At 43.6% G+C, this 12,294-nt stretch overlaps 1 protein-coding gene across 2 annotated transcripts in view; it reads right to left on the minus strand.

Annotated features, from left to right (window-relative positions):
- The window catches only part of tspan18b (tetraspanin 18b), a 34,306-nt gene that overhangs the window by 9,843 nt on the left and 12,169 nt on the right, over positions 1-12,294 (minus strand). For both annotated transcript variants that reach the window (XM_084364184.1, XM_084364185.1), the window contains exon 2: positions 5,113-5,198. In XM_084364184.1, the coding sequence (XP_084220310.1) occupies positions 5,113-5,115 (3 nt within the window). In that variant the 5' untranslated portion in view covers positions 5,116-5,198. The remainder of the gene's footprint in view (positions 1-5,112; positions 5,199-12,294) is intronic.

The following is a 12,294-nucleotide window of genomic DNA, read 5'->3' on the forward strand; positions in this document are numbered from 1 at the left end:
GATTAGAGGCAGATCTTCCTCAGGTGTGCTGCTGTGCTGAGCAATGTGTCAAGATAAGGAGTTGTGTGGCATTGTGTTTGTGTACACTGGCAGAAAAAAAAACAGCCATTATAAACAAACATGACTCACACAGCAGTAAGAAATACTGTGTTTGTTAGCTGGAAATACTGTATGTTTGTCCTCAATCTGACAATCTCAGTGGCAGTCTTTGCCCGGAGGTATCCAGTAAATGCCAACTGCACGTCTGCAGCGTCTCCTGTTACTGACATCATGAAATGCCACACGGCACTCAGATCCCATTGTTTACTCTCAGAGAAGCCTGATCCACAGACAGTTTGGGCTGTGGAGCTCGGCACGGTTGAGTTTGATAGTGGATTAATGAGAACGGATCCTAAATCAACTTCACAGTACCGTCAGAAGCTGGAGCTCGGTAATGAGGGCAAACCCATCTGACCTAAATTCTTCTCAGTATGAAGATGAGGGATTCTCGCAAACATCGCTACGGGCCTTTTTTCATGGATAACTCAGAAAACCATGAGGTCTGTTTGGCGGGCATCTACACAATCAACCATGATGGCCATGTCAACTCTAATTGTAATTAAAAGATAAGGAAGACAATGTCCCGCATTTAGAGTGCTCCATGTATAAATAGCACACCCTTGGGTGGTTCTCCTTGAACTTGACACTTTCGGCACGATTAATGAAGTGACTCCATATTCCCCTGCTCCAGTGGCCACCGCCCCGGACAAATGGATCAGCATGACAAGGACATTGTGTCTGTTCCTCACCAAACCGTCACCACGCTCCACCCCCCTGATCACCAGCCAGTACACTTCATCTTGAGCATGAGCCTGCATAGAAAATAATCATTAATACTGAAACCCTGCTGAGATCACAAGGGTTGGAGCTTGACCCTTTTAAATGTCATTGACCCTCTAAATGATCACCTGTAGTTGGACTCAGGGGAGGGCACATTTCCTCCTCTGGCTCCCTGATGCAGCCGGAGCAGGTGCGTACTGTATGCCACTCTAAAGCTCTCAACGGAGTGAGCTAATACCCTCTGATAATGACACTGAGGGACCACACACATGCCACATCACCCTTTATCTCAATTAAAAACCCATTTTCATATTTCTCTATGACTTCCTAAATCAGCCGCAGCGAGTAAACACCCAAAAATCCGAATAAAGACAGGCTCCTCTTGCAGTGAGCAGGGCTCCCCTGAGGCGCACCATGTCCCTTAATGAACCTCCAATTAGGAGAGAATGAGCCCTGGGCTGTGCTGTCACACTGAGGAGCTTTGAAGTGTACTGAATGCTAAGCAGCTATAGCACTGTATGCTTCTTTAGAGGGCATACGGCATGCAGACAACAGGGAACAACCACAGAGAGAAAAGTGTACGAAAGTAGCTCAAAGGCAGCCGAGCACACAGTGTGTGTGGGTGTAGCTCACACAGAGAGCAGAGCGCAGAAACTCAGCCGGGTTAGGAAGTTCGGGAAACTGCGAGGCTTGCAGCAGAGGTCCTAATGTTGGATAGATGCTCAGGTGGAAACATACAAATACTCTCTCCTCAGGCAGGCTTAGCTTAATGAGTTTTCACAGTACATGTACGTGTTTGGTGAACATTATCTGCTTCTGCACATTATGGGCATTGCTAGTTCGCCACAAAAAAAAAGAAGCCACTCTGATGAATTTGCTCTGCCTTGCAAAGCCATTTATCATTTCAGCCCATTGTTCCCGTACGTGCTGTGAATCCAAAGCAGTTCTTATCTGAGCCTGTGAGTGGCGCTCTCCTGACCCATTCACTTTGGAAATGAGATTGTGTGAATCCCCGAGGGCAGACGTCCTCTGACCAGGCAGCTGACACACTCCTGAACAACAGGCTGATTAACTAGAGAAGACTCCCCGAATGAACAAATGCGCAGTCAGAAACCGACTGGCCATGTGTTGTCAACAGCACTGCGGGCTACATTCTTGACATCCCTACTGGGCACACATCCAGCTGTTAGGTCAGGACTAACAGTCCCCCGAACTCCTACAGTGAAATCAATTCTCCAGCTCCTTAGATAAGAAAGAGTGGAAGGAGGAAGGGCGGCGATAGGTTCTTGGTTAATTCGCAGAGGGCATGTGATTGAGATGAGCAGATTTCAGCTTCTATTGAACAGTAGCGCGTGTGTGTGTGTGATCCCCGCAGTCACAAAGCAGAGATTCTCACTTAATTGTGTCGGCACCTCTATCTGGCTGAGTGAAGATACAAACTGGCTACGCGGCGGCTGGATCAATACCGGGCCCAGGCACATGGTCAATGATGCATTGATCCCTGGAGTTCCAGCTCTTAGTCGGCTGGTTGTCTCGCAGTGAGGGCATGTGGTAGCAGCACACAATGAACACATAAACACTTCTGCACCGCCGCCTGTTAGGACTCAGCTCAGGCCTTTCCCACGGGGTGCTTTTGGAGAATGACACATTGCCATTGGGGCTTTCCACAAAAATGAGTTATAACTCAATTCAAAACTAAATGCTTAATAATCACTGTGACGACAAAAGAGGGACTTATTTCCTCGCAGTCCTTCTTCTACTTTGCCTTTCTTTTTCTTTCTTTGCTGGGGTTTTCTGCAAGTTCCCGCGAACTTAATCCAATCAATAATCATTACAACTCTACGTTGACCAGTGTTTGACCCTCAGGCGAGAGACAATTAAAACGCTCGAGATCTTCTCGCTGGACCTTGTTTAGAAATACTGTTCACGTTGGTGTTGTTGTCTTCGTCAAATCTCCATATAAAGAGAGTTTACATCACAGATGGCCTCGGCAGAAGTAGACAATGGGAGATTTAAGGAAAGACAACGCTTTTTGCCTCAGGGGACTGAACACAAAAGGACACTTTGGAGTGTAAACATGCGCAGGAGCACAAAATACACAGGAACTCACACGCGAAGATGCTTATACGTCGAGAAATCCTGACAAAGAACAGAAAATTGGCACTATGATGAATTAAGTTCTCAGAGATATGATTTTCTTATGGCTCGGATCCAGAGCTTTGTGAAACCAGTTGTAGTTGCTTTTGGCACATGTTGGAATCTTTCCAGCTCTCCAATAAGGACACCGGTCTCCACGGCAACCCGGATATGGGGTGAGAGTGGCCTTTGTCTGCAGAGCGGTGTTTGGCATCTCCACTTAGCACTAGTTCCTGTTGGAAAACAAAGGGGTGCGGGGTCGAGCACTTTACGACAGGGGGACAGCTTGGCCAGCCATTTGTCTGATGAGTGATCACTCACACCCTGTTGCAAGGCCATATGTTGGTTTGAATCCACCTAGAGCCCCTCGTACAGACGGCCTACACACACACATCTGAACAGTCACACACTCAGCTAAAGTTCAGCAAAAGAAAAAGAAAAACAGCAAAAGGAACAGTGTAACCTCATTTTTTGAACAGGCTGGGGTTTCAACGCAATGCAAAGATTAAAAACAGAGCCTTGAGGATAAAGCGTGTGAATGTTTGTGTTTTTCTGGGAGCCTCAGATGAAAGAGATATCCACATATATTGGATGCCCCATTGAAGAGAAGACCTTCATAGAAATACATCAAAAGTGAGTTAAAGTCTTTGCCTGAACAGTGAAGCAGAAAAGATTCATGATGCTTTCATCGTGCCTTTTCGCTTTGTACTATATATGCTTATTAGTATAAAAGAAACCGTGTGATTTTAGAGCCATCGGTTGAGAACTTCAAGGATCATTTTGCTTTATTGCACCTCTTTTTCATTTAAATTTGACAACACAGTCTCACCACAAAGTCCGTTTAATGGCTGTTTTGGGGCTTTTAATCATATCAAACCAACGAACAGCAGACGGAATTTACATAGTTGCAATCGAGGATGTTAAAATATCCATTTTCTTCTAATGAGTTTGTTTTGTCAACTCATGCTTCTGAGGCAAAGAATGAACTTCAAATCTCAACTTTTAAGCCAACATGGACTAGAGCTGGGCAAACTCTATCTGTCGAAGAAGAGTGATAAAAAAGCTCAGGAACAGCGACTCAATTAATCTTTTGTTTTGATCACTACTATTTCCAAGTTGAAGAAAATCCTTTAATCTTAATAATCTTTACTGATTTTCATGAAATTGCTAGAACATGCTATGATGGGGCAACAAACAGTTTCAGTGTCATTAACAGTTTATCCAGATTATCTAATCAATGCATAGGATAAATGTAGTTGCACCATGAAGTAGGTCTGTAAACTGTATTGGATGTTTATACCCGACATTCTGCATAGTAATTTTGAAATTTTGCCTTTCTCCTTCAAAGTTTGTTAATCTTTGTTTCAAACAAAGACTGCTTGTGTTTCTACCCTGTCTGACCTTTTTTTTTTTTTTTTTAGCAATGCTGCAGTGTTCAAGGTCTCAGTAACTCATGAGGTGATTACGATCACATTACCACCAATAGAAAGTATTTTCAAAACTCAGACAAAAAGACTCAAATTGCAAAAAAACAATTATCCTTCAAGTCACTTTTCATAAAATTAGAATTGGCTCAAGAATCTGGTTATAATCTTACATGTCAGTTGCAAATTTAACACACACATTTATTTGTCTGGTTGGCTGTCTTTATGGTTATGTGCTATGACTGATTACAGCTGATGTGTCTGGGTCTAAACTCCCCTTTAACCTCTCAATCTATACGTGTCTGCTTCTCGGCCGTGACTGGAATACTAATGTTTCAAATGCCAATGCAAATCAGAGGCTAACAAAGAAAGGGTTCTGGCCTGCTGTGATGGTAAAAGGACAAAAGCACTTGTCTGCAGGACCAGCTTCACGCACCGGCTCTCGCCAACACCGTGCCTCCTGTTGACGGTGACAATGGCTTTGCGCCTGTGCTGTCAGCATCTTACTGAAAAGAGTCTGTCAGCAAGCTCTTTCTGCTGTTTCTCTCACTGATTTAACATGTGTCTGCAGGATCTGGTGGAAATCTTTCATGGCATCACCCCCACATTACAGGAGGTAGGGGAAAACCTAAAGCAGAGATGTGTTTCGCGTGGGAATGTGCACTCAGGAGAAATGTAGTGGGTTTTCTTCAAGACCATGTGTGCTTCATTTGTAGATAAAATACCATCATACCATATGTGTATCTGCTCGTGCCTCTTCTTTGTTCAGGTGAAGCTGACGACTTCTCTCAGTTCTCTCTCCTCTCCTGTTTTCATGGGCTGTTGGATGGAAGCACAAGGGAAGAAGCAGAGGTCAGGACTCAGCTAATGAGATGAATAAACAGCGAGGCATCGGCAAGGAGACAGAAAAGTGGCACAATTTGTCTTGGCGTGTGTAATTCATTTAAGCGGAATAAGACTGTGAGCTTGAAAAAGAGAAAATAAAATTCTAGGACACTTAAAATGACAGAGTTTGCATTTATTATGTATGAAGCGCTCGCTCCCAGCAGTGAGCTAATTTAAGACGGCAACAGTGTTTTATCTGTGTGAATATTTCACTTCTCAGCTGGAAGGCGAAAATTAAAAAGGAAAGAATAAAAAAAAAAAGTTCTCTAATAGTAGAAGTCTAGGCTTTATATTCTGGGCAGGTAAAATTAATATCTGCCTTGAGGTATCAGAATGGATCTTCTCATTTGGTTAATTATCCTTTATTAGAGGACCTAATACACCACAGTTTGCTCATCCAGCCTCTGACGTGACCATGATGAGCATCAGAACTCATGCATTATTCAAAGAAAGAAGAATACCTCGCTTTCTAACCAGAAACCTTTAACTGCCAACGCGCGGCACGTCTCCAACCAAGTGCGTCTAATGACCATAAACGCTTGAAACTTTTTCCCGTTTCTAAACTGCTTTGCCACAAGTGTCTCCCAGCTGAAAATAACGATACAGCAATGAGAGCCAATTAAACTGCTGGTATTCCAGCCTCGATGTGTAAAAATAGTCTACAGCACCGTTTTTGACTGACAATACTTTGGAGCTGGTTTCAAAGCACTGGCACTGACAACTACAGAATCAAATATGGCGAGAGCTGCCTACGGAGGCATGAACAGCATGCAGCTCTTGCCACATTAGATAGTGAAATACAGGCTGGGTATTCTTATTCTGACAGGGCTGTGGATGGAGAATATCCCAAGAGTATTCTGGCTGATAGAGCCAGCCACATCATCCCGCCGACACACCATATTGCCAGCAGACATCAGATTCACCAGGACGCAAAACCCAACTGACAGTGGCAGCAACACACACCATCCCCCATACAGAATACTCGGCTCTGATTACATCTAGAAAAAGGCAATCAAAGCCTGAGTTAGGAAACGGACAAATCTGAGAAGTGGGGAGATGCACTGGAATGATACACTCCCTTATCACACGGCCTTGAATTCAGACACTACAAAGCACATGCTCGGGGAATCAATAACATCTCCACAGTGGCTACACATGCATGGGGAGCCAAAAGGATGGTGCTCATTTCAAGGAGTCATCTACAAATTATTCACCATATGGCTTAGCGCATGTATCCCCAAGCAATACAACCCTGTAATCCCTTTCAATTTTGTTTCAGTCTATTACAACCGCAGCAGATAGGTTCATAATCACCATCCTCCTGTCTGTTATCTGGTACTGAGCAGCAGAGTGGTCAAAATTTGTCCTGAAGCCTGTTGCAGAGGTAGTCTCTCCCAAACCCCTGTTTAGAGAGCTATTAGCTGGTGGAGAGCAACAGTGGTGAGGGTCTGCATTATTTTTTGGTTTCCATGGAAACCCTTTCACGGGAGAAAGTGGAGCACCAATAGGATCGCAGAGCCTCATTGAATCAGTTATGGGGGTGAGAAGAGAGATCAGCGCAGACGGCTGAGAAAGCACAACAATAGGACGAACCCTCGAGGGAGACTATAAAGGCCAGGCCACTGAGGGTCCAACAAAGCGGGGAACGACTCAACACTAGAGAAAAGGTTTCATCTACATCCTCTCAATGGCTTTCCTTTTAAATAAATCTCCCTCGCCAACTAGTCATTGACATTTAAGCTCACGAGCACTCTGGGCAATTTAAACATCAAGGCAGCCACTAATTGATTACCCTGCTGATATTTCAGGCTCTGACAATATTGTTGCATCACCAACATCTATGCCGTGTGCAAGACAGTATCCCATTATAAAGCATGTGTTTCTACATACAGTATGTACTGTATTTAGCCTCAACAGTCCAATATAGAGATAGCAGAGGAAACAGCCGGGCCGTAAAGGAATAAGAGGAATTAAAGGGTCCTCAGATCATCAAACAGTGTCCAACCTAGGTGTCAGGGGGCTGCAGACCACTGCTCCATAACTGACAATCTGACATCCACTTAACACAGCAATGGATGTGCAGAATAGAGGTCCTCGCGAGTATACTCGGATCTGAGGATCAGCAACACGACTAAAGGGATCTAAGATGGACCAGGTCCAAATAATAAAAAACTATTATAGTCTAATCAGGTTGGGTTGTGTCTTGTTTTACTGCCATGGGTCTCCAGCTGACGTGTAGGACAGTATAGGACTTCATGCTGCTGCAGTGTTGGTGTTTTCTCTATATAAAGCTCTGCTCAGTTCAACTGCATTTTGGATTTGTCTTCTAATCAGCCTCAGGTCTTCTCAGGTTGGGTCTGAGTTTGCTTGGGTCCCCTCAGGATAGGAAATTTCTTTTTAAAAATTGATTTATTCATGTAGAGCTTGGCTAGGTTTTCGCTGGTCCATTTTGGATTGAGTCCAATATTTTGGACCCCTGAAGACCTCTTCCAACCTCACATGCCAGCTGGTTCGTTACACAGAACCATCTGGGCAGTTGTCCTTAGAAACTGGTTGGAAAAGGTATACCACTACAGCAGCGTCTACAGAAACCTCTTTAGAAGCAGCCATTGTTGTCGTCATAACACCTTAACCATGCACGTAGCTGTTAGTAGGTCCTCATAGGAAGCCGATTGGTCTGAACCACTGTTGTTTGACCTTAAAAGCATAGCTTGAACCCCAAGATGGATTCACAAGATCCAGCTGCCTCGCAAGTGAAAATCTCTAATGCAATGGTGAAGAAGTAGGCAGGTTTTCTCTGTCCAGCTCCTATTTGTCTTTTTTTCATACAACTACTTCTGTTACACTTTTTGTGCGACATCCGAGTTCAACACAATGAAGAGAGACCGTCACCAAGTGTGCACTATGATTCTTCTGACTGTCTTTACGGTTCACCAGAGCCATAAACATGACCCGATGACACATTGCACAAACTTTTCGGCCTATACTACACAGTATATGCACTATTGGCAAGGGACTCATCATATGTTTTTTTCTGTTCCTCTATAAGTCACCTCATCCTGCCAATAAAGCGGGAAACCTTGACTGAGATGTCAGAGGTCAGAGAACAGCAGGGAGTGTGATCAGCGACACTTCCTCTGGGGACAGGAAGTGGACGGGAAAAACGAGAGAGGAAGTGACAATTCTTCCATCTACAACTCGCAGCTGGGTTCGACCTCAATTTCTCACCAGTGTTGACAAAAGCAAACCTCTGGGCTGTAGAGGCAACTCCAAATTTAGAGATAACGACCTATGGGGCCTTTTACGCTCTGAATCAACCTGTATAAACACACTTAATAAAAGAAAAATCTACAGCTGCGGATGTCGACTCTCCCTGGTGATCTCCAAGCAAATTCTGACAGAGTCCATATACATCATCCTATAATATTATAGCAATGAGAAAGAGGGCAATTGCCGGCAGTCATATATCTCCTGAACGGTTGTTTTAATGAGGGTAATACTGAGGGAGAATTATCACCTTACCCCATCGGGATTTATTGATCTAACAGTGTGAGTCAACCACCAGAGATAAAGATAAACCACCAAGATGGAGAAACAATCCCCACTCTGATCAGAGGCCATCGCTCCATTAATCACTCTCCTCTCTGACCACAGCTAACCCACTGTTTTCTTTGTTCTCCGCACTACGCTAGGTGCTCTCGTGTTTTACACTCGGGGCAAGAATGTTTTCACTCATTTGGAGTACACAATCATTGCAGCTAAAGATGCAGATTGAGCTCATTACGCAGTCCTCTATTTTCGCGCTTTTAATTGTTTTGGGCTAAATGGAAACCAGATAAGAGTGCAGCTCCTGGAAATGTGTTTGCGGGGTGCTATTTTGATGCTGATGAAAGCTGACACTGTGTCCACCTCTTCTGCAAGTCAACAGCAAACATTAACCAGGCCTCTTCTCTTTGTAGCAGGTTCCTCAGGCAACAGCCCGTATCTTTCACCTCTACGAAGAGCATCAAAGAACAGCGAGAAGTGGCGTACACAAACCCTATTAAACATCTGCAACCTGCTTCTATAATTACTCATCACCAACTCCTCTCTAGTGACACGACGATAAAGAGCAGCAGCTGAACTACTTGTTGTTATTTTCTTAAACCCATGCCTGTCTAACTTAACTATACACCTCATACACAACCACACTTTCACTCTACTTCCCAGGCCCCAATGGCTAGCCCCCCTGTCTCTGAGGAGCCAGGGGCCTGGGGGGCATCACAACGCCCCTTTGAAGTCGAACGATTAAAGAGGAAAGACCTGTCGAATTGGGATGATGGGGCTAAGGTTGTAAGAGGGGGAGGATCAGTTCGAGGGACAGGAAAGGCTGTGAATACTGAGAGCATGGGGCCCCGTGGGATACAATTAAGAGCAAGGCTTTTTTAGAAAGGGTTACAAAAACACAGCAAGGATACCAGCAGCGCAGCCTTCCGAGCCAAGGTAAGAGTTCATTACTACATACACAGAAGGGGCTGGGGCTGTTAAAATCTTGCCAGTTTGTGCACCAACTCCCCCACCCACAGGCCCTGCAAGCTGACGAAACAGCCGCATGATAACCATTTCCATCCCAGTTAAATCCGGTAAAGCTTGAGAATCACGCGGCTTACAACTCACAGAGCTGCCAACCTAGAGAGGAATTGAGATGAAGATCCAGGCTGCCTGCACAAAGAGGAAGTTAGTCGTCCCTTAGGATGTTTTCCTCAGCTGAAACATTACGAGTGAACAAAAGACAACACAACAGATCTGTTGTCTAGTCAAATTAGAAAGGACGGGACGAGGAAATGTTTTTTGGAAACAAGAAGAAGTTGTGACAAGACTAGAGGTCCAGCAAATAATTGCTTTCATCACCGACGGTGTCGATTATTTGGTCAATTACTACTATTTCATTCAGTCTATAAAATGTCACAAAGCCCAAGGTGATGTCCTAAAGTTTCTTGTTTTACCTGACCTTCAGTTGCAAAACTTTACATTTTAGTTTCACATAAAATGAAAGCAGCCAATCCTGAAAACTGAAGATGGAACCAGAAATGTTCTGGCATTTCTATTTCAACAACTAATCGGTTCTCAAAATAGACTCCAGGTATGTTTGCCAAAGTTACAGCACTTCTACCACAATAACTGATGAATATATATAATTGTATTCTGACACCTGAAAGACTTCCAGTGGGAATTGATGGTATTTTGCACTAAAACATATGGGGCTATATTTTCCACCAGACAACTCATGCAGAAATATGTAGCCACTGTTGTCCTAGAAGTCAAGCCAGCCACGTACAGTACACATGTGTTATAGACACATCTGGTAACCATTTCTAGGCCTCATATATATTTAGCAAAAATACTATAGAGAAGATGATTCTGGTTTTCTGTTAAAATCAGATTCTGTAGAGAAGATGACTTTAACAGGAAGCTGTCCTATACCTGTAATGTTACCTGTAATTCTGAATATTTGTCCTTAATATGCCCCAACCATGATCCTTCTGCCTGCCTAAGTCTCATGAAGCTATTTAGTGTGCTGACAAACAATGCGGTAAACATCGCAATGCAGAAGATACACAAGTCGTGGAAACAGATTCTTTGCTCAATGGGACCAGATGCAACGTATTTTCATAATTAAAACCAGTGGAGGGCATTTGAGTTTGGACTCCTTCACGAGCAAAACTCCTTCCCTGAAACAGCTTTATTGCTCAAATGAATGAAAAGCTACGCCAAAGCAGTGATGTTTTGGTTTTGTTATTCTGATTTTTTCTCCATCACCAAAAACCTTGACAAAACTAGGATTAGTATAAAATATAAATCACAGTAAAGACAACCCAAGAAATGGGCCGAGGGACACTTGGATTGCAGCCTGGTATTACAACATCAGTTCAGCCCAAAATCTGAGGCCCAGTGGGTCTGGTTCCCATTGCTGGTGGTTTTCACTATAGACCTCAATGAGCACACCCAGCAAAGCGAAGCAACGCTACTGCATTCACGCTCCATTCTAAAGATCTGATAATAGTGGTGAGTATTTGTTATTGATTGATTGATTCCAGAACAAATATTTTCACGTGGCACATTTGAGGCATGGAATTGTTAATTTCAACCATGTTCAGAGGAGATAAAACAACACTGTAAAGAGAGAAACTTAAACAACTTCCTTTGTTTATGAGCACAAACATGTGGGTCACATTACTAAACAAATGTGTAAACATACATGGAGGAAAATGGCAGCACTGCTTTTCTGTTTATATCCAAGACATGGTGGTATTTTGGATTTCACAACTCTCTCCTGGCAAAGTTAATTGTTGCAGTAATACGGCCGAAATCTCTCTCAAAAACCAAGCTGAGGTAAGCGCAGAGGGAAAAGACAGGAAGCAACCTGTTGCTTTATTTGGACAAAACACTCCAGAGACACTGGACACCAACTTCACAGTTAAAAAAAATCTATAATTGAGCTTGAGGGAAAAATTTAACACAATAAATGCTATATATATATCAAATGAGTGTCGGGACTCACTAACAGCCCTGACACAGCCGACCGGCAGCCTGGTATGTTGGGGCCTTAATATTGTATTCATTTGTTTCAGTCCTTCCAGCAGGTTTTCCCAGAGAGAGGTCTAGTTGTAAATTATGCCAATTTAAGAACAATTAACTTTGGTGAAACTTTAGTAATGCCCCACATTGTACTTAAGAGTTTATATTCAGGCGTATATTTAGGAGTAACTCAGGCAACAGACTGTTTGAGTGCAAACACTGTTTGACTTGAGCTCAGCAATAATTGTCCTCCATTTAAAAACGCACCAAGCAGCGCTCCATTACAAGATCGAAAGCCAACACACAAGTATCGTAGAAGCTGCGTAGAAAATCAGTATGCAACACCACTCAATAACAAAGTTGCTGCAAACAGAGAGATGGCAGTCTGCGTGTTAGTGGATTTTGCAGGGGGCTGTACGGGAGCAGCAGGGCAGGTGTCCCACTGGGTTACGAGAGCCAGAAGCTTTGCATC

This window comes from Pagrus pagrus, assembly GCF_965226575.1.
Source record: "Pagrus pagrus genome assembly, chromosome: 10".
Taxonomy (NCBI): domain Eukaryota; kingdom Metazoa; phylum Chordata; class Actinopteri; order Spariformes; family Sparidae; genus Pagrus; species Pagrus pagrus.